The sequence below is a fragment of the Prionailurus viverrinus genome, chromosome E3 (assembly GCF_022837055.1).
Source record: "Prionailurus viverrinus isolate Anna chromosome E3, UM_Priviv_1.0, whole genome shotgun sequence".
Taxonomy (NCBI): Eukaryota; Metazoa; Chordata; class Mammalia; order Carnivora; family Felidae; genus Prionailurus; species Prionailurus viverrinus.
Genome location: NC_062576.1, coordinates 33121669 through 33145692, shown reverse-complemented (window position 1 = coordinate 33145692; position 24024 = coordinate 33121669). Strand labels below are relative to the sequence as shown.

The 24024-nt window shown below is 51.9% G+C and overlaps 1 protein-coding gene across 4 annotated transcripts in view; it reads right to left on the bottom strand.

Annotated features, from left to right (window-relative positions):
• The window catches only part of TEKT5 (tektin 5), a 73770-nt gene extending 53306 nt beyond the window's left edge, over positions 1-20464 (bottom strand). For all 4 annotated transcript variants that reach the window (XR_007147800.1, XR_007147798.1, XR_007147799.1 and 1 more), the window contains exons 1-5: positions 19855-20464; positions 17111-17194; positions 16133-16203; positions 11607-11750; positions 7395-7617 (exon numbers count right to left, since the gene is read on the bottom strand). Coding sequence is in view for 1 of the 4 variants with exons in the window: in XM_047838812.1 (XP_047694768.1) it covers positions 7395-7617; positions 11607-11750; positions 16133-16203; positions 17111-17194; positions 19855-20430 (1098 nt within the window). In the remaining 3 variants the exon portion in view is untranslated. The remainder of the gene's footprint in view (positions 1-7394; positions 7618-11606; positions 11751-16132; positions 16204-17110; positions 17195-19854) is intronic.
• Positions 20465-24024: the final 3560 nt, after the last annotated feature.

Below are 24024 nucleotides of genomic sequence, written 5' to 3'. Positions count from 1 at the left end.
CACGCACTGAGCAAAACAGGCCAATGCACGAGCCTACTGGAACCGGGGAGGGGCCCAAATGAGCGAAGTGGGCAGTGATGGGATGCGGTGGGGACCCAGGCAAACTGCAGGGCCCAGGCCCTGTCCGAAAAGGTGGCGGCCACGCAAGTCCTGCCCGCTGTTCCCCTGTGGAAACCTGAGCTCAGAGTTGCTAGAGCTACCTGTTTTTCAATGGAACCTGAACTTGAACTCACGAACCGTGAGATCACAACCAGAGCCAAAAACAGAGTCGGACGCTTAGCCGACTGAGCCGCCCAGGCGACCCTACCAAAATACTAAAAGCAAAAAAGCCAAAAAACAACTCTGGCAGAGTATGTAAAAACATAGGGACATGAATGTCCGTGGCACCTTTATAGGTTGCAGCCCGAACTGGAAACAACTTCACGTCCTTCAACAGGTCAACGGGTAACTGCTGAACAATAAGGAGTAAACTAGGACCCTCCCTTGTGCTGAGTGAAAAAGCCAAATTAAAAAAAAAAAAAAAAGCGTACAGGGTAGGTGTCCCTTTATAATGTGGTCTACAAAATGCAAATTCGTCTGTACTGACAGAAAGCAGATCAGTGGTTGTGGGGGGCGGGGAAGAGATGACAGGCACAAGAAAGCCTTTCATACATTGACTACCTTGACTCAGGTGATGGCCTCGTGACATTTATTTGTCAAAACCACTCAAATTGTACGCTTGAAATATGTGCAGCTAATTATGCATCAGGGATAAAAAAAAAGCTGTTAAAAGAAAAATGTGAGGGGCCAAAGAGCAGGCCCAAGACTCCTAGTGTTTGTCCTTGGACTTAAACCACCCAGCCAGCGTTTACTTGATGTGCCAGGCGCCATGCATTTCGCGAGGCGCTACCTTGCAAAGGGGAGGGGCCGCTGAGAAGTTCTCAGGACCACGGTGGGGCAGAGCAGCCTGCTCAGGGTGAACATGGGGATCCGCGGACACTGGCAGTTTCTATCCAGACAGAGGCTGCACTCTCGGGCCAAACTCCCAAGGTTTTTGGAAGAATCCAAAGCGGTTGAACTTTTTGTCAAGGTAAACCAAATGCCCTCTTAACTAGCTGCCAGCTAGTCCATGGAAAGTACCAAAGGCAAACAGGGCAGCAGGGAGGCCACAGCAGTAATCCAGGCAAGACATGGTGGAGGCTGGTCCAGGGTGGAGGCAGAGGGGGCAGAGAGAAACAATGACATTCTGAAAATAGAACCAACCGGATTTGCTGATGGAGTGGACGTGGGGTGGGAGAGGAAGAGAGGCATCCAAGTGGTCTCCAATGTTTGGGATGGAGCACCTGGAAGCACCTGGAAGCACCTGGAAGCATCTGGAAGCACCTGGAAGCATCTGGAAGCATCTGGAAGCATCTGGAAGCATCTGGAAGCCGGAGCCACAGAGGGAGATGGGAGGGCTCCAGGTGCAGCAGGGAGCAGGGTAGAAGTCCTCAGGGTGAAGCTTGCTCCTGTTTGCTGCCCTTGATGACAAGAAAGCCCACCGCGCATGCAGGGAGACAGCTGTCCATGGCAAGTCGAGAAATCCGACTTCTCTCTTTGACAGCCTGACAAGAGGCTGGGCTTCTGGCTTATCCTGGTGCCCCAGCTCCTGGCGTCCTCATTTGCTCCGACCACACCAACGCTCAAGATGGGAAAATGGGATTTTGACTCGTCAAAATCATGACCCACCGAGGGGTGGCAGAAACCCCAGGAGGGGCGTTTGCCTCTGCACGAAGCAGGCTGACCCGCAGGAGGGGGTAAACAGGCCCCATCCGTGGAGGGAGGGCTGACAGGGCTCGGCTCGGAAGCTTGGAAAGCAGATGCCATCAGGGCAAATCTGATTAGACTGGAGGGCCGAGGTTTGCCTTTTAGAAGGGTTTGGTTCCCCCTAGTATTGAGTCTGGAAGGGAGGAGGACAGGGAGGACGAAGAGGGAGGGAGAGAAGGGGAGGAGACGGCTGCATACCCAGATGTCTGTTGAAGCCAACTCGCTCTATCACCTCCAGTCCAGCTATTTCCTCCTGGCAGCACTCACACCCTCGTCCCCCGCCCGCCCCAGCCTGTTCAAACCACAGACCCTCAGGCCCCTGACCTGCTCAGCCAGAATCTGCCTTTCAATGAAATACCCGGGTACTACCGGCCATTAGCGCACATGCAGAGATATTTGACACACAGGGGTCTACACTGCTGTTTTCACCTTCCCCCTCCCACCACTCGTCACACAACTAACAACTCTTTCTTCAAATAAACTCAATTGTTAAAAAAAAAAAAAACTTAAATGCATTGATTCGAGTATAAAATTTTACATCACTATCGTCAGGGGAAAATCCGCATCATCACCCGCATCCGCATCATCATCCGTAAGTGCAAGTAACCATAAAAATGGACGAAACCATGGAAAACCATGTTGTTCACACTGGCCAGGGGCACTGGCCACAGTGTGAGCCACAGTCAGTTAAGCGTCTGACTCTTGATTTCAGTTTAGGTCATGATCGAACGGTTTGTGAGTTCGAGCCCCACATTGGGCTCTGTGCTGACAGTGCAGAACCTACTTAGGATTCTCTCTCTACCTCTACCCAGCTCATGCGTGCATGCTCTCTCTCTCTCTCTCTCTCTCTCTCAAAATAAAGAAATAAAATACACTTTAAAAAAAACTGGCCAGACATTGCTGCCTGCCCCCAAGTTCTTAGCCGGAGGCTGGCGCTCTCTGTTTAAAACAGGCGAAGAAGGCATTCTAGCATCCGATCGGGACTTCCCTCTTGAGATCACTTAAAGGACTGAGAAAAGATGGAAGGAGGAATCACTTTCTTGCTCGTAACACACACAGCGTCACCTCCCCTGCCAGGGCCTGGCTCCCATACTTCAGGATCAGCACTGCTCTATCGCAGTGTCCCCATGCCTCCCCCAACCCTGCGCCTTTCCCCCATATTGAGGGTCCACCTCCTACGAGGCATGTTCGACTCCGTCACTGGATGCAGGTGAGGACTTATGCTGATCTGGAGCCCCCGGGGGCCCCAGCTCTCAACAGCAGCATTCTGTTCCCAGGCCATCAACTGCTTCAGCCCGGAGAAGTCACCAGCCTCTCTCCTAGCAGAGGTCAACAGGACTGAGGCACACCACAGGCCCGAAAGTGCAAGGGGGAAATTCAAGGACGGGGCCCAGGATGAGTTACAAGGTTTGGGCTGTGGCCTCGGGGACGGAACCCTAGGATCATGGTACACAGCTAAGGCTGTCTTCTAAACTCCTGCTGGACTCAAAGTCTGCATGGGGAACTGTGTAGACCTGGCCGTTCTAAGTGGATTCCTAGGACCACTTGGGCAAATACTTGCTCTGTAGCACAGGTGCGGATGGGGCCCTAGAATTCTCCGGAAATGCTTCTTGCCAAAAGCAATCAAGCTGAGCTCAACAATGAACAGTAAAACTTTTTTTTTTTTTAAGTTTATTTAAGAGATTGAGCAAGCACGCAAGCAGGAGAGGGGAGGAGAGGGAGAGAGAGAGAATCCCAAGCAGGTTCTGAGCTGTAAGCGAAGAGCCAACACGGGGCTTGAACCCACGAACTGTGAGATCACGACCTGAGTCAAAACCAAGAGGCAGACGCTTAACCAATTGAGCTGCCCAGGTACCCCAGAACAGTTATAACTTTAAAGGGAGCACCCTCAGGGGTGCCTGAGAAGCTCAGGTGGTTAAGCGTCTGCCTCTTGGTTTTGGCTCAGGTCATGATCTCACAGTTTGTGGGTTCAAGCCCACGTTGGGCTGTGTGCTGACTGCTCAGAGTCCGGAGCTTGCCTCGGATTCTGTGTCTCCCTCTCTCTCTGCCCTCCCCTGCTTGCACTCGCTCTCTCTTTCAAAAGTAAATAAACATAAAAAAAAATTTTTTTTTAATGACTATTAATAAAAATCCACATGATTGCAAAACGTCTCTGATCAGCGGGGATGAGACTGTTAGTAATAATCCCAAACTTGCCCGGAGAAATTTAGGGAAAAGGCTGTGCTCCCCACCTCCACCCAAAAGATAGTTTTCCTTCTCCATTGATAATATAAATACTTTGAGTCAGCTTCTATCGAATGTTTACCACACGCCAAGCACCGCACACAAGACTCCACACCTTAATCCACTTTGAGCAATGTCCTCAAGGAGGAATTCTCGTTCCCGGTCTCACGGGTGAGAAACCAGCCCCCGAAACCCACCAAAGGAGCTTCCCGCGTCACCTCCAGGCCTCAGACTTTGTGCCACGAAACATGCCAACGTGCGACATTTGACCCACAATAAAAAATGTCTCATTAAAAGAAAATGCTTGTGCAATAACCAAAAGGTGGAAGCGATCCCCGGGTCCCCCTGGGGAAACGGATCCACGGCGTACCCATCCGATGAGATACTGTCCAGCCTTATGACAGAAGGACATTCTGACATGATCTACTGCACGGAGGGACCTCGGAGATACTGTACCCAGTGAAGCAACCCCGTCACAAAGGAACAAAGGGTGTATGATTCTACAGGTGCAAAATACCCAGAGCGGTCAATTCATAACAGACGGGAACTAGGATGGCAGCTGCCAGGGACACAGGGGACGGGGGAGTGGCCTCGTGGGGAGGGAGTTCATTAAACACGGGAGTTCTTTTCAGTTGGGGAAGACGCAAAAACGTTCCGGAGACGGACGGTGGTGGTCGCACAACAATGAGCCGGAGCTTTGCACGAGTGAACTCTACACGTAATAATGATTGTTACGGACTGAACAGTTTGTGTCTCCCAAAATTCACGGCAAAACCTAATCCCCACCGTGACAGTAAAAAGACGTGGGGGGTCTGTGAGAAGTGATTAGGTCATCAGGAGGCTCACGAATGGGATGGGTGTGCCCTGATTAGAGAGACCTCAGAGAGCTGCCTCAAAAATCCCTTCTGCCGGGACACCACGAGAAGACGATGCCTGTGGACCAAGAACCGGCCCGCCACCAGACAATGAATCGGCCAGTGCCTTGATACTGATGCTTAGGATCATGAGGGATAAATGTCTGTTGTTTATAAGTCTATGGTATTTTTGTTAGAGCAGCCTGAACAGACTAAAACAATTGTACATTTTTTGTTATGTTTGTTTTACCACAATAACAGGACAGTTCTTCCAGGAAGAAGGAAGGAAGGAAGGAAGGAAGGAAGGAAGGAAGGAAGGATGAAGGAAGGAGAAGGAACGAAGGAAGGGAGGGAGAAGGGAGGAGGGAGGGAGGGAGGAAGGAAGGAAGGAAGAAAGAAGGAAGGAAGGAGGGAGGAAGGGAGAAGGGAGGGAGGGAGGGAGGGAGGAAGGAAGGAAGGAGAGAGAAAGAAAATTGAAATTAAAAGCATTATTCATGGATCATTCTTTAAAAAAAAAACAACAGAAAATTCAACCTCGTAGGTTCCTCTCCTTCATCACACAAAGATTGAAGGGGTGTCTACTATGTGCTGAGAGGTACACTAAGCAGGGGGGCTCCCTTGCTGAAACGGGGGCGATGCCCTGAAGAGACGCAGACAGACAAGTGAACCAACCAATACAGGAAAATCACGGCCACCGACACAGCGCTTACTATGTTCCAAGCACCGGTTCAGCGGGTTTATATAATCCTTCTGGCAGCTCGGAGGTCAGAACCATTATCATCTCTATTCTACACAGAAGGAAACTGAGACACAGAGAGGTTAAGGAACCTGTCCAGGATTGCAGAGATGGTGAAGCCAGGATTCACACCCAGGCATTCCATGCTTCTAACCCCACACTGTGGGCTGGAAGGAGCGATGATAAACTACATAAAATGCCGTTTGTAGTCAGCAAGCTACAACCTGTGGGCCACGTCCGGCCCGCTGCCTCGTTTTGTAAATAAAGTTTTATTGGAACGCAGCCGTGCTCATTTGTGTGCCTACTGTCTGTGGCCCATCTACATGAACAGAACGGAGTCTGTGACAGAAACTGTACGGTCTGCAGAGCTGAAAATAGAATCAGGCCCTTAACAGAAAAAGTTCCTCAACCCTGTTCTGGAAAGATTAACAGAAAAATGTCCAGTAAAGGGGGGAGGGAAGGCATAGACGTCAACTCTGTCTTCTGAAGATATCTCACATCTCTCCCCCCCCCCCACCCTGGCACAGGCAGCCATCCCCTCGCCCCGGACGCCTTCCAGAGCCTCTTAACCATTTCCCTGTGAGCACTCTTCTCCTCTGCAGCCCTTTTTCCCTCCAGGAAGGAAAGAGACCCACCTGGGGATAAGATTGGAGCCCAGTGCCTTTTGCTTAAAACCCTTCAAAGGCTCGCTACTGTTCTCAGAGCAAAATCCGGACCCCTCACCAGGACCTGCCAGGACCGTATGACCCGAGCCTGCTCCGTGCTCCAAGTTCATCCTCCACACGTCCTTTGCACTCACTGCCGCTCTTGGGAATGAATAATCTTCCCAACATCCCTTGGCTGCCTAACTCCCTAGTGACCTGCTCTTGATGTAACTGTCACCTGCTACCGGAGCTATAGGGTGGTGTATGTGGAGGGCTTACACCGCCCAGCAATTTCCATTGAACCTTGCCTGCAGGCCCCTCACTGCCCCCCAAATATACATACAACATACCTTTGTGGCTATAACTATTTTATGAATGCAGGTCCAAGGCTAGTCCCCTGCCTTCCCCCCCCCCCCCACCACACCCTGCCATGGGAAGGTCATCCCTAAGTCCTTCCTGTGTGCAGATTTCACACCGCTCTCTTCCAGAATGCAAGTGCCAGGGGGATCAGGGCATTGTTTGCATGGCCCCTCCTTTCATTCCTAGCCAGCGGCCAGCACGCATGTGACTCCCCAGGAGGCTCACCGAGTGTGTGCAGAGCAGGGAGCATAAAATCCATGCAGAGAGGACCCCCCCCCCCCAGAGGTGAGGGGCGGCCTGTTGCATTCGCACAGGAGCAGGGAAGAGGGCAGTATGGGGGAGGCAGAAAGACAGTGACATTAGCCCATCCTTCACCCCTGATGCTGGGGAAGCCTTTGAAGGTAAAAGGTTACATTTGCAAAGATGCTGATGTGGGCGGAGATCTGCTCGGGCCCATTTTCTGGGCCTCTGATAACCGCACCCACTCTCACCGGTCACGTTCAGCTGCAAGGCCCCGAGATGGAGTGAAGGACCCCAGGGGCCGTCAGCAGCTTCTTGGGTGCCGTGGTGACAGCCGGGCCAAGCTCATCACCAGGGGCACAAGGAAAAGATTTATCCCAGATGCTCGAATCCTGGGACGCTCAGGGACCCTCATCTTTACTGGTGGACAAGTTGGTCGACCTGGGATGGTGGGACGGGGCAGGAGGGCAGGTTGGCCAGATGCTGCTGCCGCCCTCGGGAGGAGGTGAGGATTCGGAAGCGTGGACTGTGGCCCTGGGGCGTCTCGCTTACCTTAGCCAGCTGTGTCTGGAGCTTATTCTTCACGTCTGTCACCTCGGAGATGCGGGCGCTGAAGGCCAGGTTGGTGTTAGTAAACTGCTTCCACATCTGGTCTGACAAGGTCTCCAAGAGGTTCTCAGCCTCCTCCCGCAGCCGGATGGAGTTGGCCCGCATGTTCTGTGAGTGCCTGATGTTGTCGTTACTGAACTTGGCCCAGGTCTCGGGCACGGAGACCCTGCAGGGGGCACAAAGACGAACTGAACACAGGAGAAGAATCGGGGGGCTGAAGACAGGCCTTGGGGAACCCCCGATCTGGAGAGTCTCACCTTAGGCACCCCTGACATCTGGGTCGGGACCATTCTCTGTTGGGGGGGGTTCACCCTGAGCCCCCCTCTAGCCACTAGATGCCAGCAGTAGCTCCCCTCCAGTCGCGACAACTAAAAATGGCTCCAGACATTGCCAAGTGCCCCTTGGGGGAGGGGACAACTGTCCCCTCGCCCCGGTTGAGAACCACAGGGCTAATCCAAACCCCCCACTTCACAGAGGAGGCGGCTGCAGCCTAGCGAGAGCGGATCTCCCAAAGGGCACTTGGTGCCTTGTCACAGAGCAGAGATTCCTTCGAGAAGCTCCTTGTCAACTACCCTCCCCGAAGTCACAGACACAGGCCGCGAAGCAGGCCTCGGGGGCACATGCTGACTGCAGGGCTGCTTCCGTTCCGCATCGATCACTGCACAGACTCATTCATTTGACCAGAGTTCTCTGAATGCCCACCACATGCCATGATCGTTCTAGGCACTTGGGAGAGAACCATACACAAGAACATCAACCTCCCTGTCCTCAGGGCGCGAAGTTGCCAGTAGAGGAAGACGGACATTAAATAAAGATCTGTACACACGGAAGGACTGTAGACAGAGAGGGACTGATGGAGGTGGTCATTACGTGCCCGTCAGGGTCATAAAAGGAAATAAAAAGGACGCTCAGAGGGCATTGAGGCGCCCTTGGATGAGCAAGCTCACGAAACCGTCACCACCAAAGTCGGGAAGGGCAAGGGGAGAGGGCGAGGAAGGGGTTGGGGAGCCCTGGAGGAGCACACACCCTGGCGGGGGAGGGGTGCTGGGAGAATAAACCCCCAACATCCTTCTCTCCCTGCCCTCAGCCTCGCGCTGGTGCCCCCCCTACTGGCCGAGCCCGAGTGGGAACCCCATGGAAAGGGGGTCTGCAGCAGGCAGTCTCCACTTTGGGACCGCCCGCAGGGCGGCTGAAGGATGGCTCTCAAGGCAGTCCCGGAAGGCTTCTCAGAGGCGGTGAAGCCTAAGCGATTCAGTTTCGACAACAGAAGGTACTTCCTGCCTGAGTACGGAAATCCTTGCAACATACAACCAATGTGTTGCATGGGGGTCCTCTCTGGGAAGCCCATGAGAAGGAGGGACACGCACTTCTCTGAGCGGGCTCCAGGTCTGGGGTCAACCAGACTCGGTACCCTTTTTTTTTTTTTTTAATGTTTATTCATCTTTGAGAGAGAGAGACACAGCGCTCGAGTGGGGGAGGGGCAGAGAGAGAGAGAGGGAGACGCAGAAGCCAAAGCAGGCTCCAGGCTCAGAGCAGTCAGCACAGAGCCGGACGTGGGGCTCGAACCCAGGAATCGTGAGATCATGACCTGAGCTGAAGTCGCACGGTTAACCCACTGAGCCACCCAGGCACCCCCACTAGGTACATTTTTAAGGTCTTTTCTAGCTGGGAAGCCTCCAGTTCTTAAATAAATCATCTTTATTTTCAGGCAGTAGAGAAAAAAGAGAGTCAGTTTTCTGAAAGAGGAGTCTCTTTTCAGACATTTTAAAGCACGCTTAGATTGCATGGTGAAGAGAAATTAAAAAGCAAACATATAATACGTGATTGTCTTGTCTGTCTTTTGCAGGAGTTAAAAATCAAGCCGTAAAGGAGGTCTAAGCCTTCTGGAGATGGGAGTGGGTGCTGTGTCTGATCCTGACCTTTCATCCAACAAAGACTTGAGGCTCAGAGAGGTAAAGTGTCTTTGCCAAGGTCACACAGCTACTCACCATCAGTCCAGGAAGAGGGAGGCACCAGGGACAGCAGAAAGAGACTGCAGATTGACTCTGTCTCCTGCTGCTGAACGGGGCACTGTTCAAGGTCAGGAGCAGCAACCTCTAAGCCCTTGCCCTCCCCTGGAGCAGACAGCTGTGCTTCTGAGAGAAAATAACCAAATAACCTGCTCAATCACACTCTCCCTGGGGGGGATGTGCTTGTCGGCTGGTGTGCCTCCGTAGGGGGGGTGTGGTTTCTGGGGCCTGTGCCCTCTAGATGCAGGAGGCGGCAGGCTTTGCCAGGAGGCAGGAAGGTGCCCAGGTAAAACACACAGGCTTGGTGCCCAAGGTGGGCTCAGAGTATCGCTCCTCGGCCTTTTGCCTAAGATCAAGTGCAACGTGGGCTCAGATGGGTCCAGTCACTTCAACTCTCTGAGCCTTAGCCTCCTCATTGTAAAAAGGGGATAATAATGGTGCCTACCGCCCCCCCCGCCCCCGCCCCGGGGTGGTTGAACGACTAAATGTGAAACCCCTATCTTGGCCACCGCAACAGCAAGCCCTTGATAAGTGTTTATCCTTCACAAGATGCTGTTTGTAAAGTGCAGTGCCCAGCAGGCTCCGAGTCTCGGCCGTGAGCTTTCAGGAAGGCATCCATTTGGGAAGGGAATCCTCCAGACTCCAGCTGCGGCTGAGGGGGCCGAGGCCCCTGAAGTCCTGCTCGCATGGCCAGCCAGCCCCACAGGGGAGTCGAGTCGCCTTGTCAGGAAGAGGAGGAGGGTCCCCAGAAGCTGATACTGCCGGCAACCCCAAAGGGTCATTTCAACCCTTGGGTATTTACTGAGGTCCAGGAGGTGGCCCCGGGCTCCAGCCAAGGAGATGAACAAGAAATTCCTCTCCTTTCTTCCCTCCCTCCCTTTCCCCTTCCATTCATTCATTCATTCATTCATTCATTCATTCATTCAACAGTTACTGCACACCTACTAAGTGCCAAGCACAATTTTATGTGCTAGAAGTTTTTTGCTGTTTTTTTTTTAAGAGACCAAAATAGGGGCACCTGGGTGGCTCAGGTGGTTAAGCAGCCGACTCTTGATTTCAGCTCAAGTCATGATCTCATGGTTTGGTTCATGAGATGGAGCCCCAAATAGGGATTCTCTCTCTCCCTCTCTCTGCCCTTCCCCCACTCCACACATGCACTCTCTGGTGCTCACCCTGTCTCAAAATAAATAAACTTAAAAAAAAATGAAACCAAGATAGATACCACCACCCCCCCCACCTGTACCCAGAGCACCTCTCTGTCCAGCCATCATGACCCTGACCTTGGACTGCCGATCGGGAAAGCAGGCCCTAGTTCTGCATGAAATTCCATCAACAGTGACATGCCCATGACGTTGTCAGGCACACAGAGGCACCTAGCCCAGAGCTGCTGTGACAAGTAAATGGGGTCACACAGCAAGCACTCAATAAATATTAGCTGCTGTCACTCCCCCACACCAGGCTCTGTGCTCCGCGCTCCCCACACCCACCTTTTTATTCTCATAGCAACTCTGGGAGGTGGGCACTGTTTTTATTCCAGTATAGATGAGGAGATCAGAGCCCAGAGAGATTAAGTACTTTGCCCCAAGCACTAGTGGGGAGGCTGAATCTGAAGCCAGGCATTCACTGGAGGGCATCAGTTACTCTCCCAGCTGAGCTTGAATGCCTCCTCCTTCTGGTTACACCCGTTCTGTTTCAGAATTTGTTTGGTGGAATTGCCAGTCAGGGTGCCCGGCACGCCCTGGCCCAACGGCAGTGGCTGTGGGACCCTCACTAAGCCAATCCCTTGCACCCTCTCGCTGGAATTTGAATCTTGGGTAAAAGGGGGCAAGAACAAAGAGACGGTAGTGCGCTGACAACACAGCTGATGAGCTCCCACTTCCTGGCTCGTTCAAGCTGCCAGGACCTTCCCTTCCAGCCTTCTCCTGGAGTCTGTGGCTCCCCCACAGCCTTCCAGTAAATTCCATCTTGTCTGAAGTTAGCCAGATTTGGATTCTGTGGCTTGCAACTGAGGATCCCCACTCAACCACTTCGCCTCTTACTTTACTGGTGCACAAGGACTTTTTGTGGCTCTTGGCAGGAGCAGACCCAGAAGCCCTCAGTTTCACCAAGCTTGGCCAGAGAGGGGGACCAAGAACCCAGGACTTACGTGCCATCGACTTTCTCCATGCCGTGGAAGAAAGTGATGCAGTCTGACGTGTTCCTCAGGTTATAGCACTTCTCATCGATAAACTGGGCCGAGCTTTTGTCCTCAAGGTCCCTCTCGAGAGCATGCTGAGCATCTCGGTTATCCCTGTGGGGGGCAGGGATTTGTCCGTAAACTGTGCACTTGCCCAGAGTCCCTCACTCGAGGTCAGCCAGGAGGGTGGTGCAAAGCCACTGGTGAAAGCCAAGTCTCTGGACTCCCAGGAGGGTGCTTGATCTACCCTCAATGGCTTCTCCGCCTTTTTCCCACCTTAATGCCCCCACCGCATACCCAGCGCCTCCCTGTACTTCTTCCTTCGCCCCAATCCAAGCAGATCCGTTGTCATTTAGAACAGGGATGGGCAAACATTTACTGTAAAGGGCCAAATACTAACTATCTTAGGCTCCGTGGGTCGTACGATCTCCGTTGCAACTACTCAACTATGCAGGAAAACAGTCTTAGGTCATAGGTAAATGAATGGGCGTGGCTGTGACCCAATAAAACTTTACAGGAACAGGCTACGGGCCAGATTTGGCCCTCCCAGCTGTACTTTGCTGACCTGACTTGCAAGATACGAATTCACACTTTGGAAAAAGCCTGGAGTCAATTTAAATCCCTTCGCAGATCATTGTGTCTGACCTTCTGCCAGGCACAGAGGGAAGAGACATGATTAACACCCAGTCCCTACCTTCAAGGTGCTCACAGATTTGTGTAAATTCAGCACAAATGAATAAAGAATGAGAAGGGCAACAGTAAAGGTTTGAAAAGGGTACAAAGTAACACAGAGAAGGAAGCCACCAACTCAGGGTGAGGAAGTTTCTGAGTTGGGTTTCCTAACAACAGCAGACAGGTGAACCGAGTTGGGTTGAGGGGATGAGAATTCCAAGCTCAGGGCACCACGTGTGTAAAAAGCAAAGAAGGTAGAGACATCCAGGTGTTTGGAGACCTGTAACCAGCGTATGAAGGCTGGCAGAATCAGGGACAGGGCAGAATCAGGGACAGGGCGGAGTCAAGGATTTGTGCGGCACCAGGAGCTAAGCGGAGTCAGGAACTAACTGGACAGTCAAAAAAGGGTGGAATCTGGAGACTGGGGAGAAGTCAGGGATTGGACAGAGTTGGTGACTAGGTGCAGCCAGGGATTGGGCAGCCAGGGATGGGTGGAGTCAGGGTCTGGGTTGAGTCCGTGGTGGGTGGAGCCAAGGAGTGGACAGTCAGGTATGGGTGGAATCGGAGAGTGGGTGGAGTCAGGGATGGGGCGGAGCCAGGGATGAGACCTTCAAGGAAGGTTGGAATCAGGGACTGGGCGGAGTCAGGGACAGAGCAGAGGTGAGGAGAGGACAGTTGGCAGGCCGAGTACTTGCACCTGCAGGGTTAGTATCTTGGCCAAGAAGCTTAGATTTAAAGGCCACCGTGTGCCCAACTCCAGACCCTGGAGAACCACTTCCGTGATTCTTGCCGTATTCTCAAAATACCTGCACTATTATTTACTTGTTACTTTTCTTTTTTAAAATATAAATAAATGTGTTTTAAAGGGAAAATCTACCTCACTGTCTTTAAAGGAACATCAGTAGCCCTATTAATGGGTCACCTCCAACATAAATACTAAGTAAACACGAACAGAATCCTAGACAGAATCTGTTGTCTCCAGAAGGTTCTAAGCCTGAACCTTTTTGTTTCTCTCTTGATTGAAATAAGATTAGTCTGTGTTAAAGACACACAAGCATCGACTAGGACTTTTGCCTTGAAGTGACAGGGAATAAAGAAGGGAATAACCTTCACTAAGCCAGGTGATGTCTACACCACCTAAAGTGAGTGTGTGTGTGTGTCCGTCTGTCTGTCTCTCTCTGATCTTTATCTCTTTCTGCCTCATCTTTCTTGGTTTCTCTCTGTCTTGGGGACTTTGTGTCTCTCTTTGTCCCTCTCCCCTGTCTCTGTTCATCTTTTTTACACTTTCTTTTTCTGCTATGGATCCGGATGCTGGTGAGGGGTTTCAAAGAGGCCAAAAGCAAGGACAGTAAATCCTGGTGGTGGGCTCCCACCTATCAAAATGCTCAGGAAGTCATGCTGGGACAGGAGGAACCATCCTGAGGTTCCTGGGGCCTTCTGAATTAGCAAAGCCATGGAGAAAGGGGGCCCTGTCCTGCTTAATGAACTGGAACATGAAGACCAGAATGCTAGAAAACATCTATGCCAGAGCATCAGAGGGGACCCAGGGCCTCAGAATCCCTGGTCAGCTGGTCCAGCTTCCTAGCCCATGCTAATAAGCCTAGAGAAAATGGGGCCGCCTCTGTCTCCCCTCCTTGGCCCATGACATAGAGCCCACCCAGTGCCACGGCTCACCCTGATGGCGGCCTATGAGGAAAAGCTCGAATATGGCCTGTGCCCCGCCAGGAAGTGCCTTTTGTGCTTTGCCACGGAGCATCTGGTGAGGTAAGGACATAGTTCTGCCCAGATGCAGGCCTGAGGCCCCACCCACAAAACCCTGAGTCAGCAGCCCAGTGCCAGGGTGGCCGCCACCTGAGGTCAGCGATGGAGCCTCCCCACTGGGGCAAGGCCACACTGAGTTCTACCCCATCAGTGAGGCTGTGGCCAGTTCTAGATTAATTAGGGTGCCCCGGAAGCCATCCTCTGACAAATGGGCCACTGCCCGAGGTCAAACAGCCTCTATGGAGGGTGGCTGGTCCTCAGTCCCAGCAAAGGGGAGGGACACCTCTCCACCTGCTCTGGTTCTCTCCTCCCACCCTCCCTGCCTGGGCTGCCTTCACCTCTCTGCGTCTGTCCCCAGTCTCCATCTATTTTCCTCTTTCTGTGTCCATTCCTCTCCATTTCTCTGTCTGTCCTTACTCCCCCACATCCTGTTCATTGCTGGGGTCACACCGCAGTCCCCTCCCACCCCCAGTCCTGTCTTAGGAATTCCCTTCTGGGGCCCAGCCCCCCAATTCCAAGTTTCTGGGCTTTTCTTCCCCCTGCTGGCTCGAACTCCAGCCCTCTATCACCACAACACCATGGTCTGCCATCGCTCTATGTCGACCACAAATGGAAAACCACTCTTTCTTGTCCAGAATGGGTGATCGTAAAAACAAGGGCAAGAAAAATACAATCAAGACATGTGCCTGCCCAAAGCGCTCTCTTTGTTAAAATGTTCCCTTTAAAATGCAAGTATGTAGGGGTGCTGGGTGACTCAGTCAGTTGAGTATCCCACTTTGGCTCAGGTCATGGTCTCATGTTTCGTGGGTTCGAGCTCCGCGTCGGGCTCTGGGCAGACAGCTCAGAGCCTGGAGCCTGCTTCCGATTCTGTGTCTCCCTCTCTCTCTCTGCCCTTCCCCTCACGTGCTCTGTCTCTCTCTCTCTCTCAACAAAAATAAACATTACATAAAAAATTTAATGAAAATAAATAAATAAAATACAAGTATGTAAGCGTTGTTTTTTTTTTAAGCAAATTAATTTACAAACATGCGGCAAACGATAGTGGAACATGGGAGTGGAAATGTCAGAAATCAGGACCCAGGCAAACAAATGACAGAACTCAACTCTGCTTTCGTCCACCCACCTGTGCCTGCAGCCACTGCTGTATTTGCATCTCATTTCGGACCCCACCACCTCTGACGGCGGCCCTGACCGCACCCTTAGGTCACCGCCCCGGGTGCTCTCTTATCCCCTGTGACTATCTCCTGTCACAGCAAGCCAGAGCAGCAAGCCCCCAGGGCTCATGTGCAAGCTGCCCGGCACCCCTCAGCATCCCAGCCAGGCTACCCACATGCCCCATGCAGCTGGAGGGGAGGCTCGGGCTCTCTTGGTCTCGGTGTCTGAGTAAATGACAAGGAGAAACCAGCAGAGCAGCGTGGGCTGTTAAGGGTTAAAGGTAGTGCCCAGCTCCTGTGTCAGGAGTCAGGAGGGAAGGCTGCCTCCAGGGGACCCGGGGGCCAAGGGCTCAGCTATGGGCCCCAAGCCCTTTAAAATTCGGGCCTCCTTTTAATTAAGAGGGGAGCCTCCTGGCCTGTCAGGATACTGGCTATGTCATCTTCCAGGAACAAAAAGCCGATTTCTTTTGAAGACTCCTGGCTCCAGGCGTCCACCAGATCCCTTCCAGAGATGCCCTGGCCACTCACCTTGGTGCCTGATGCCACGCTGCTCTGCCATTTCCCACAGTTCAGAACTCACACGCAGAAGCCACAGGCTAAGAGGGGCCTCAGGGAGGCCGTTTCTTTTGTCATGACCCCAAGGGCAAAATCAGAGCGACCAGACGGGGCACAGCTGCCCACTGAAATTAGCCACGGGGAAGGGGGCGGGCAGGCATTTACAGCCCCGAAATTGGCAAATGCTGCAAATCCGAATTTTACTTTCTTTCCCAGAGAGCCTGTTGTCAAACTCTCACCAGCACACGCTGGCCGAAAGAACCACCTAGAGACCGAGAGCCCGTCCGCTTGCCCTCGGAAGCCCGGGGAGACCCAAAATAGATTCCAAGAAGGGAGAGAGAAGGCAGCTCTTACCGCATCTGGATATCAATTCTTTGAGCTAGTTTTCTCATGTGTTCTTGGCAACATTTTAGCAAATCCACTTCCTGCAATGAAAAATGTCAAAAGGTCAGGGCACTCTGCCTCCCCCCCCCCACCAGTGGCCCCACCCTCCTACCCCTCACTGCCCACCTTTGACCCCACAGATGAAAGTTCAGGGTGGGATCCATTTCCTGCCTCATCGCATGCACGTGATCCCTGGGCCAGCTGGCTAAGGGTCAGCTGTGGAGGCTCCACATTCTTTAACTTACTTGCTTCCTTTGTCATATAATTCCAGATTAAAAGAAAATTTAGCACCTGCTATGTGCCCAATGCTCATCGCTAGATTACTTTATCATTAAGTTAAATAATGCATATGAAATGGTACAGCGTGTGACAAATAGTGGCTCTGGAAACGCTGGCTTTTTTAAAAAATTTAAATCCAGGGGCGCCTGGGTGGCGCAGTCGGTTAAGCGTCCGACTTCAGCCAGGTCACGATCTCGCGGTCCGTGAGTTCGAGCCCCGCGTCAGGCTCTGGGCTGATGGCTCAGAGCCTGGAGCCTGTTTCCGATTCTGTGTCTCCCTCTCTCTCTGCCCCTCCCCCGTTCATGCTCTGTCTCTCTCTGTCCCAAAAATAAATACATGTTGAAAAAAAAAATTAAAAAAAAAATTTAAATCCAAGTTAGTTAACATATGGCGTAATCATGGTTTCAACAAACGCTAGCTTTTATTATTGTTATTTATTGGTATTATTATCATGATGCCCATTTGGAAGGGTCCAATGGCCTCATTTCTCCCTGTTCTACCCCCCCATCCCCTGCAACCTCGGCCCCCACCAAAGCTTTCTGAGCCCTGACTTTGCTTGGGGTGACGTGTGACTTCTGCTCCTGACAGGCAGATCAGAGACCTCTCTGACCAGCAGGGGGCCCCCTCCTCACCCCGGGGGGTGCTGGGCAGACCCAGGAGGCACCTTACCTGGATAAGGTTTTTCTCCACATTGTCGTGGACCAAGTCAGTCCCTATCCTTTTCTCTCGATGGTACAGACACTCCACGGCCACCTGTAGGGAGCAGCAGGAAATAGTGTTTTCCCCGCACCTGTATATAGACCCTGAACGGAGGTGACTCACAAATACATTTGCCAAGATCTGTCTTATCCCCAGGAAACCTGGATGCTTCATCACTGTGCATGTGGGTACGCTCCCTGCATGGCTGTGCGTGTGGGTAAGCTTCCACACCCCCCACTTGTCTCTCGGTGGGGACCGTGAGATGCCATGACTGAGGATGGGTATGATACTGCTGCATCTCTCACAGATTAGCTGTTTGGGTGAAGTCAGCTCGACAAATGTAAAGCCCTAAAAATACGGTCGATCAGTATTAACTACGCATATACGTGAAAACCCCTTTGTGAAGATCTGTCAGTGGGGGGAGAGCTTTGGAAAGCGATCAGGCCCAAGGGAGACACAGGCAACCCTGTCGCACAGCCGCACACCTGGAGGCTCATGTCGTGGGGACAAGGGCAGAGGGGAACAGAAGACGGGCCTCACAAGGGGCTGCTCAGGGGAGCTTCCGCAACAGGGGGCTGAGAAAGGGTGGTGATTGGGCCGCCAGCCTGTGATGTCACAAAGAGTAGCAGAAGTGTGAAGGAAGCAGACGAGCACCGCATCTTGGTGCCGGGTGGCAAACACACCTGCAAACTCTGAAAGGAGAGGGGTTCACTGATTTCACAAGGATTTACTGAGCCCCTCTTCTGACCACACCCGATCAAGGTGCTGGGGATACCACAATCAACCGATCAGATGGTCCCTGCCATAACAGAGAGGAGACAACACACACAAGTAAACACACACAGAGACACAATCCTGTGATTAGGGCTTGGATGAGAACAGTCAGGGTGATGTGAGTGCGTGGGAGGAACCGGTAGGGGGTTAGCCAGGAAGGACTTCTCTAAGGTGGTGACAGACCAAGACCTGAATTAGCAGCAGCAGCAGAGAAGAATGGAAACAATGTGCCCGGAAGAGGGAACAGCGGATGCAAATGTCCTGAGGTAGGAGGGGAGCACACAAGAAGCCACTAGAACCGGAGACGTGGAGGCTAGTGCGGTGAGCACGGGCTGGGCTGCGCAGGCTCTAGAGTCAGTGACAGAGGGGGTTTTTGTGAGAGAGTGTGGAGATCCAGTTTAATATTTAAAATCGCCCCTCTGGCTGGAAAATGGGAGGGAGGGCAGGAGTGGGGAGGACAAGAAGGAGGCAGTCACCATTGTCCAGGGAGGTGGAACTGAAAGGTCTCCGGAGCAGCAGAACATCATCCTATGAGACCGCAATTAGCCCCCAGGGCACGAGGCAGATAATGCCAGTTCCTTACCCAACATCCACTCCAGGACCCAGTGAAAACCACTCACTTACCCAGACTCCTCTGCAGCCACGGAACCCATGAGAGTTCTGGCACATGGGCCAGAAATGGAAACGCATGGTGCTTCCTTCCAGAAAACTCTCATTCCCTGACACGGTTGCACCTTTGCTCTTTGCCCTACCCCTATCTTTCTGCCTCAGACGAGAACATCAAAATGCTCCTTGAAGCAGCAGCAAGAACTACGAGATATGAAATCTCCTTGCGAGCAGGAGGACAAAAGCCACACACTAAGGATGGGACAGCAGAAAGACGGGCACCTGGGTCCCTTCCGGCATCACGTGGAAGCTGCAGCAGCCCGCTTTGTTTCCCTCTAGAATTCTCATTATGGCAGAACAATAAATTCCTTCTTGGCCGAGCTGCAGGCCAGTACCCATTACATGCAGCCAAAAGCAATCCCAACCGATCTGGGATACGGTTGGAGCACAAGAAGTGTCCAGAATGCCCACATTCAGGTATTTATTCGTCTAGTCAACAAATATTTGTTGAGCACCTACTGTGTGCCATGCACTGTGCTATGTTGGGGAGATGTTCAAAACGTTGGTCCAGACCACGGGCAATCAGCACAGACACTGTTCACTAAGGACCAGCACAGACACGCTGCCCGTCACAGCCGGGTATCAGTCTGGAACACACCGGTGACAAGGCAGACAGAAATCCCTGCCCAGGGAAAAAAACAATCAGTAAATATATGTGCGGGGCGCCTGGGTGGCTCGGTCGGTTGAGCGTCCGACTTCGGCTCAGGTCATGATCTCACGGCTGGTGGGTTCGAGCCCCGTGTCGGGCTCTGTGCAGACATCTCAGAGCCTGGAGCCTGCTTCGGATTCTGTGTCTCCCTCTCTCTCTCTGCCCCTTCCCCACTCATATACTGTCTCTCCATCTCTTAAACATAAACATTTAAAAAAATAGAAAAATAAATAAATAAGTATATGTGTAAGTTACAGAGTATGTTAGAAAGTGTTAAGGGCTTTGGAGAAAAACACGGCAGTTAGTTTAAGTATATCTTCTAAAGACCAGCACGTGCGTGCACACACACACGCACACACACACACACACACACGCGCGTTTGGAATGTCTCGATAAAACCTCTGCAGTTCTGATGTAAGCCCAAGGAGCAAAGGAAATCCGGTTCAGTCTCAGGAACCCTGATTTGACTGGAATAATCCTGCGCCGTAGGAACTGATCACAGACAATCACGCAGCTGGAACCCACCTGCAAGGTGCCTGTTGCCTTGACCTTCCCTCGGGTGGAGCAGAAAGCCGGGGCTGCATCTCAGCGGCGGCCTCGCCCCCCCCACCTTACCCACACTCACCTGCAGCGGACAGTTGAGTTCCTCGGCCGCACACTCCAGCCGCCTCTTGACCGTCTCCATGCTGTGGGTCTCGTTCAGAAGCCTCTCCAGCTCGTAGCCCAGCTCGGACTTCCAGAAGCCAATGTCCGACAGCCGCTGGCCCAGGTTCCGGCAGGTCCCCTCCTGCATCTGGCGCGTCAGCTCGTCCTTGTCCTGCATGAGCCGCATGGAGTCGCCCGTCAGCCGGCTGGCCCACAGCCGTGAGGCCTCGGCCCCTCGCATCTGCAGATCGTTGGACTTGTCCCAGTCGCGTGGGCTGTAGCGGCAGAAGAGCGCCGAGCGGAGCGCTGGCAGGATGGTGGGGGGCCTCAGGGGGCTGCGGCACGTGGCTCTCTCGTCCACGCAGGTCTGGGCGTTGGAGACCTTGTAGAAGAGGCTGGGTCTCCATGACTTCAGGTAGCGGTAGCCAGGCAGGGAATAGGTCTGGTAACATTCCTGGGTCTCCGGGGCGGGCCCAGCGGGGGGCAGTGCCCTGAAGGCACAGGCTTTCTTGGGGCCACAGTAACTGGCGGTCTGAGAGGTTCCCAGAAACTCCATCCTCCCCCATCAGCTGCGCTTGGGCAAAACTCTGCGGGGCCACCGCACCACAGGAAGGGGAAGGCTCTTCCCTTAGGGATGGGCAGGACCTCTGTGACTCGGGACTGTTGTCATAAAGCCTGGGGGAGCGGGGCGTTGCTGGGAAGTTTGCTCATTTCAGGCCAGCTGGGCCCGTATTGTCCCCATCAAAGCACATGCAAAAAAAAAAAATAATAATAAAATAAAGTGAACTGAGTTTCTCAATCCACACAGAGGTGCAAAAATAGCCTTTGTCTATTTTTCCATAACAATCGAATGTGCCTGTCCCACCTAACTGCCTATGGGAGCAAACGTGATGTAATCCACTCTGGCAAAGTCTTAAGGGCTTAGGACCAGTCTGGTCCAGGTGAGTCGTCTTCCTGTCCTCTTTGTCCCCAAGACAGCACCAAAGTGGTGCGGCCATGGGGTGGCATAGTACTCAGCAATAAAAAGGAACCTCAAATGTATTAAGCTAAGTGGAAACAGGCTCAAAAGACCACGTCCTGTGTGATCCCGTGTAGATGGCATTCTGGAAGGACCGATGCATAGGGCCAGCAGACAGATCAGGGATTGCCAGGGGCTGGGGGAGGGGATAAGACTGACCACAAAGGATCAAAGGAGCGTGAGAAAACAAGAGGGTGGGGACAGCAGGTCGTGTTCTATACCTTGACTGTGGCGGGGGCTATACAATTGTCAGTATTTGTCAAAGCCCACAGAGCTGTCCTCCAAAAAGGGTGACTTTTACTGTACATAAATTATACTTCAGCAAAAATTAACTTCATAAAGGGGGCTGGGGACGGATTGCAAGGCAGAGTCCATGTCTGTCCAGCTCCCCCCTAAGTCCCAGCACCCAGCACGCTGCTGCCTGAATGAATAGGCATCTAGAACCGAGAGGTTGTTGTGCCGGAAAGAGGCTTCAACCTTCTGTTCCACACCAATATTTTGATCCATCAAGAAACTTGCCCCCTTCCTCGGCTGGCGGGAGCGGCAATGAGAGGTCAAGGTACAGAACAAGAGGGGAGCTTGATTTGTGGGGGCCTCTTCCACTTCTGAAACGGGAAAGAAACTAACCCTCAAATAAACGGTCCTCGTCAGTGAAGTGTGACAGTCCATGGGAGGTTTCCCCGACTTGCCTAAAATTCCTACAGATGATGGTGGCTAGGAGAGACCTAAGGCAGAGAGGAATAACATTAAGCAATTTCTGTACAGCTGATGCTTTACATATACTCGTTTATTCTCCGCAGCGAACCTAGAAAGAAAGGCTTAACACCCACCCCTATCTTGTATGGTGGGCTCTCTACCCCCTCCATACTGACCATGCTTACTTTGTAGCAAACTTTGTACGATCTTTAAGATGAACTCTCATGGGGCACGTGGGTGGCTCAGTCGGTTAAGCAGCCGACTTCAGCTCAGGTTATGATCTCACGGTTCGTGAGTTTGAGCCCCGCGTCGGGGTCTGTGCTGACAGCTCAGAGCCTGGAGCCTGCTTTGGCTTCTGTGTCTCCCTCTCTCTCTCTGCCCCTCCCTTGGTTGCTCTCTCTCTCTCTGTCTCAAAAATAATAAACATTAAAAAAAAGAAGAAGAAGAGATACCCCACACAGGAAGGTCCTACACACTGAAGGCAGTCAAGAAACAGACCAAAAAGATTCAGAGTGTTTTGTGAGCACTAAACATTCATGTTCAAAAATAATAATGTGAGCAGTATCTACGATGGGTATAAAGCAAAATTTAGATTCTTCTCATCACCCCTTGCTACTTCCAGCTTTCCCAGATAGAATTACCATTATCAGTTTTTTCTATCTTTCCCGAGATCCACTATGCATGTACAAGCACAGACACGCAGATTCTGGTTGAGTTGGGCTGCGGTGGGGCCAGAGATGCTGTGTTTCTTACAGGTTCCCAGCTGAGGCTGGTCCGGGGACCACACTTGGAGTAAGGAGGCTCTGAAGGAAGTTTTACAAGGGAAATGACCTTGTTTTCGTGTTCCTTGTCATTGTATCCCCCCTGCTTAGTAAAATACCTGGAACGTAGTAGGTGCACGATTTGGGCTGGTTGAATGAATTTAGAAAAATGGATGGATGAGGGGGTGGATGGAGAGACGGACAGATGGATGGATGGATGAGTGAAAAGAACTTCAGAAGCCATTAAGTGAGAAAGAGAAATTGAGGACAGTTGGCCACAGCTCAAGTAAAAAGGAATGGTAAATGTGATAACCCAGTCCTAAAGACTCAGGGAATCAACTTCCAAAAATTTAGCAACTGAAAATACTAAAAGTCAGGCCTTTTGAGAATAACCTTCAGGGGACTTCTAAGCAGCCTCAGGTCAAGGGTGGGGCAGTGGCGTTTTCAAGGTCCATCCATGTTGTAGCAGATATGAGTACTTTTATTCCCTTTTTAAAACACTTATTTATTTTTGAAAGAGAGAGAGAGCAGGGGAGGGGCAGAGAAAGAGAGGAGAGAGACTCCGAAGCAAGCTCAATGCTGTCAGCGCAGAGCCCGATGCAGGGCTCGAACTCACGAACCGTGAGACCATGACCTGAGATGAAATCAAGAGTTGGACACTTAACCGACTGAGCCACCCAGGTGCCCCTTTTATTACTTTTAAAAGCTGAATAACATTCCATGGTGTGGACGGGCCACTCTTGTTTACTCATTCATCTGTCGGTGGACATTTAGGTTGTTTCCACTTTTCAGGTATCATGAATAATGCTGTTGTGAACATATGTGTGCGATTCTCTTGATTATATATCGGGGGCGGGGGGGATTATTGGGTCCTGTGGTAATCCTTTTGAAGTTACTGTTGAGTTTTAATAAGATGTAAGGTTCAAATTTGCGCATTTTTATTGCTTCTTCTCTATTAAATATAGTACACGTAGAAGTTCATTCAGGGAACCCCTGACTACCCTGTCTGCCCTCCTACATGCAGACTCCCTGGGTTCTGTTTTGAGAGTAAGTTCCTAACGGTTGGGAATCAGGACACTCTCTTTGGGTGCGGTTTCCGTCTCCAACCCCCCGGCATGCCTTGTACACCTTTGTTCAGATAGCAGACCAGAGATACGCAAGGAGAGCCGAGATGGGAAGAAAACAAAACTTGGTTACCTCCATTCCGTCATTCTATGTGACCACTTGTGCCCACAACGTACAATGGTGAAGCAGAGTGTGACCTTCGAGGTGTAATAATTTTATTTGGAAAGAGGACATTTAAATTTTTTTTAATGTTTTATTATTTATTTTTGAGAGAGAGAGAGAGAGAGAGAGAGTGAGTGAGGGAGGGGCAGAGAGAGAGGGAGACATAGAATTCAAAGCAGGCTCCAGGCTCTGAGATGCCAGCAAAGAGCCCGACGCTGGGCTGGAACTCGAAAACTGCATTATCATGACCTAAGCTAAAGTCAGACGTTTCACCAACTGCACCACCCAGGTACCCTGGAAAGTGGACGTTTTAGTTCACACATGAAATCTTTCCTGAATGCAGATGTAGGGGCGCCTGGGTGGCTCAGTCGGTGAAGCGTCCGACTTCCGCTCAGGTCATGATCTCACAGTTTGTGGGTTCGAGCCCCAAGCAGAGCTCTGTGCTGAC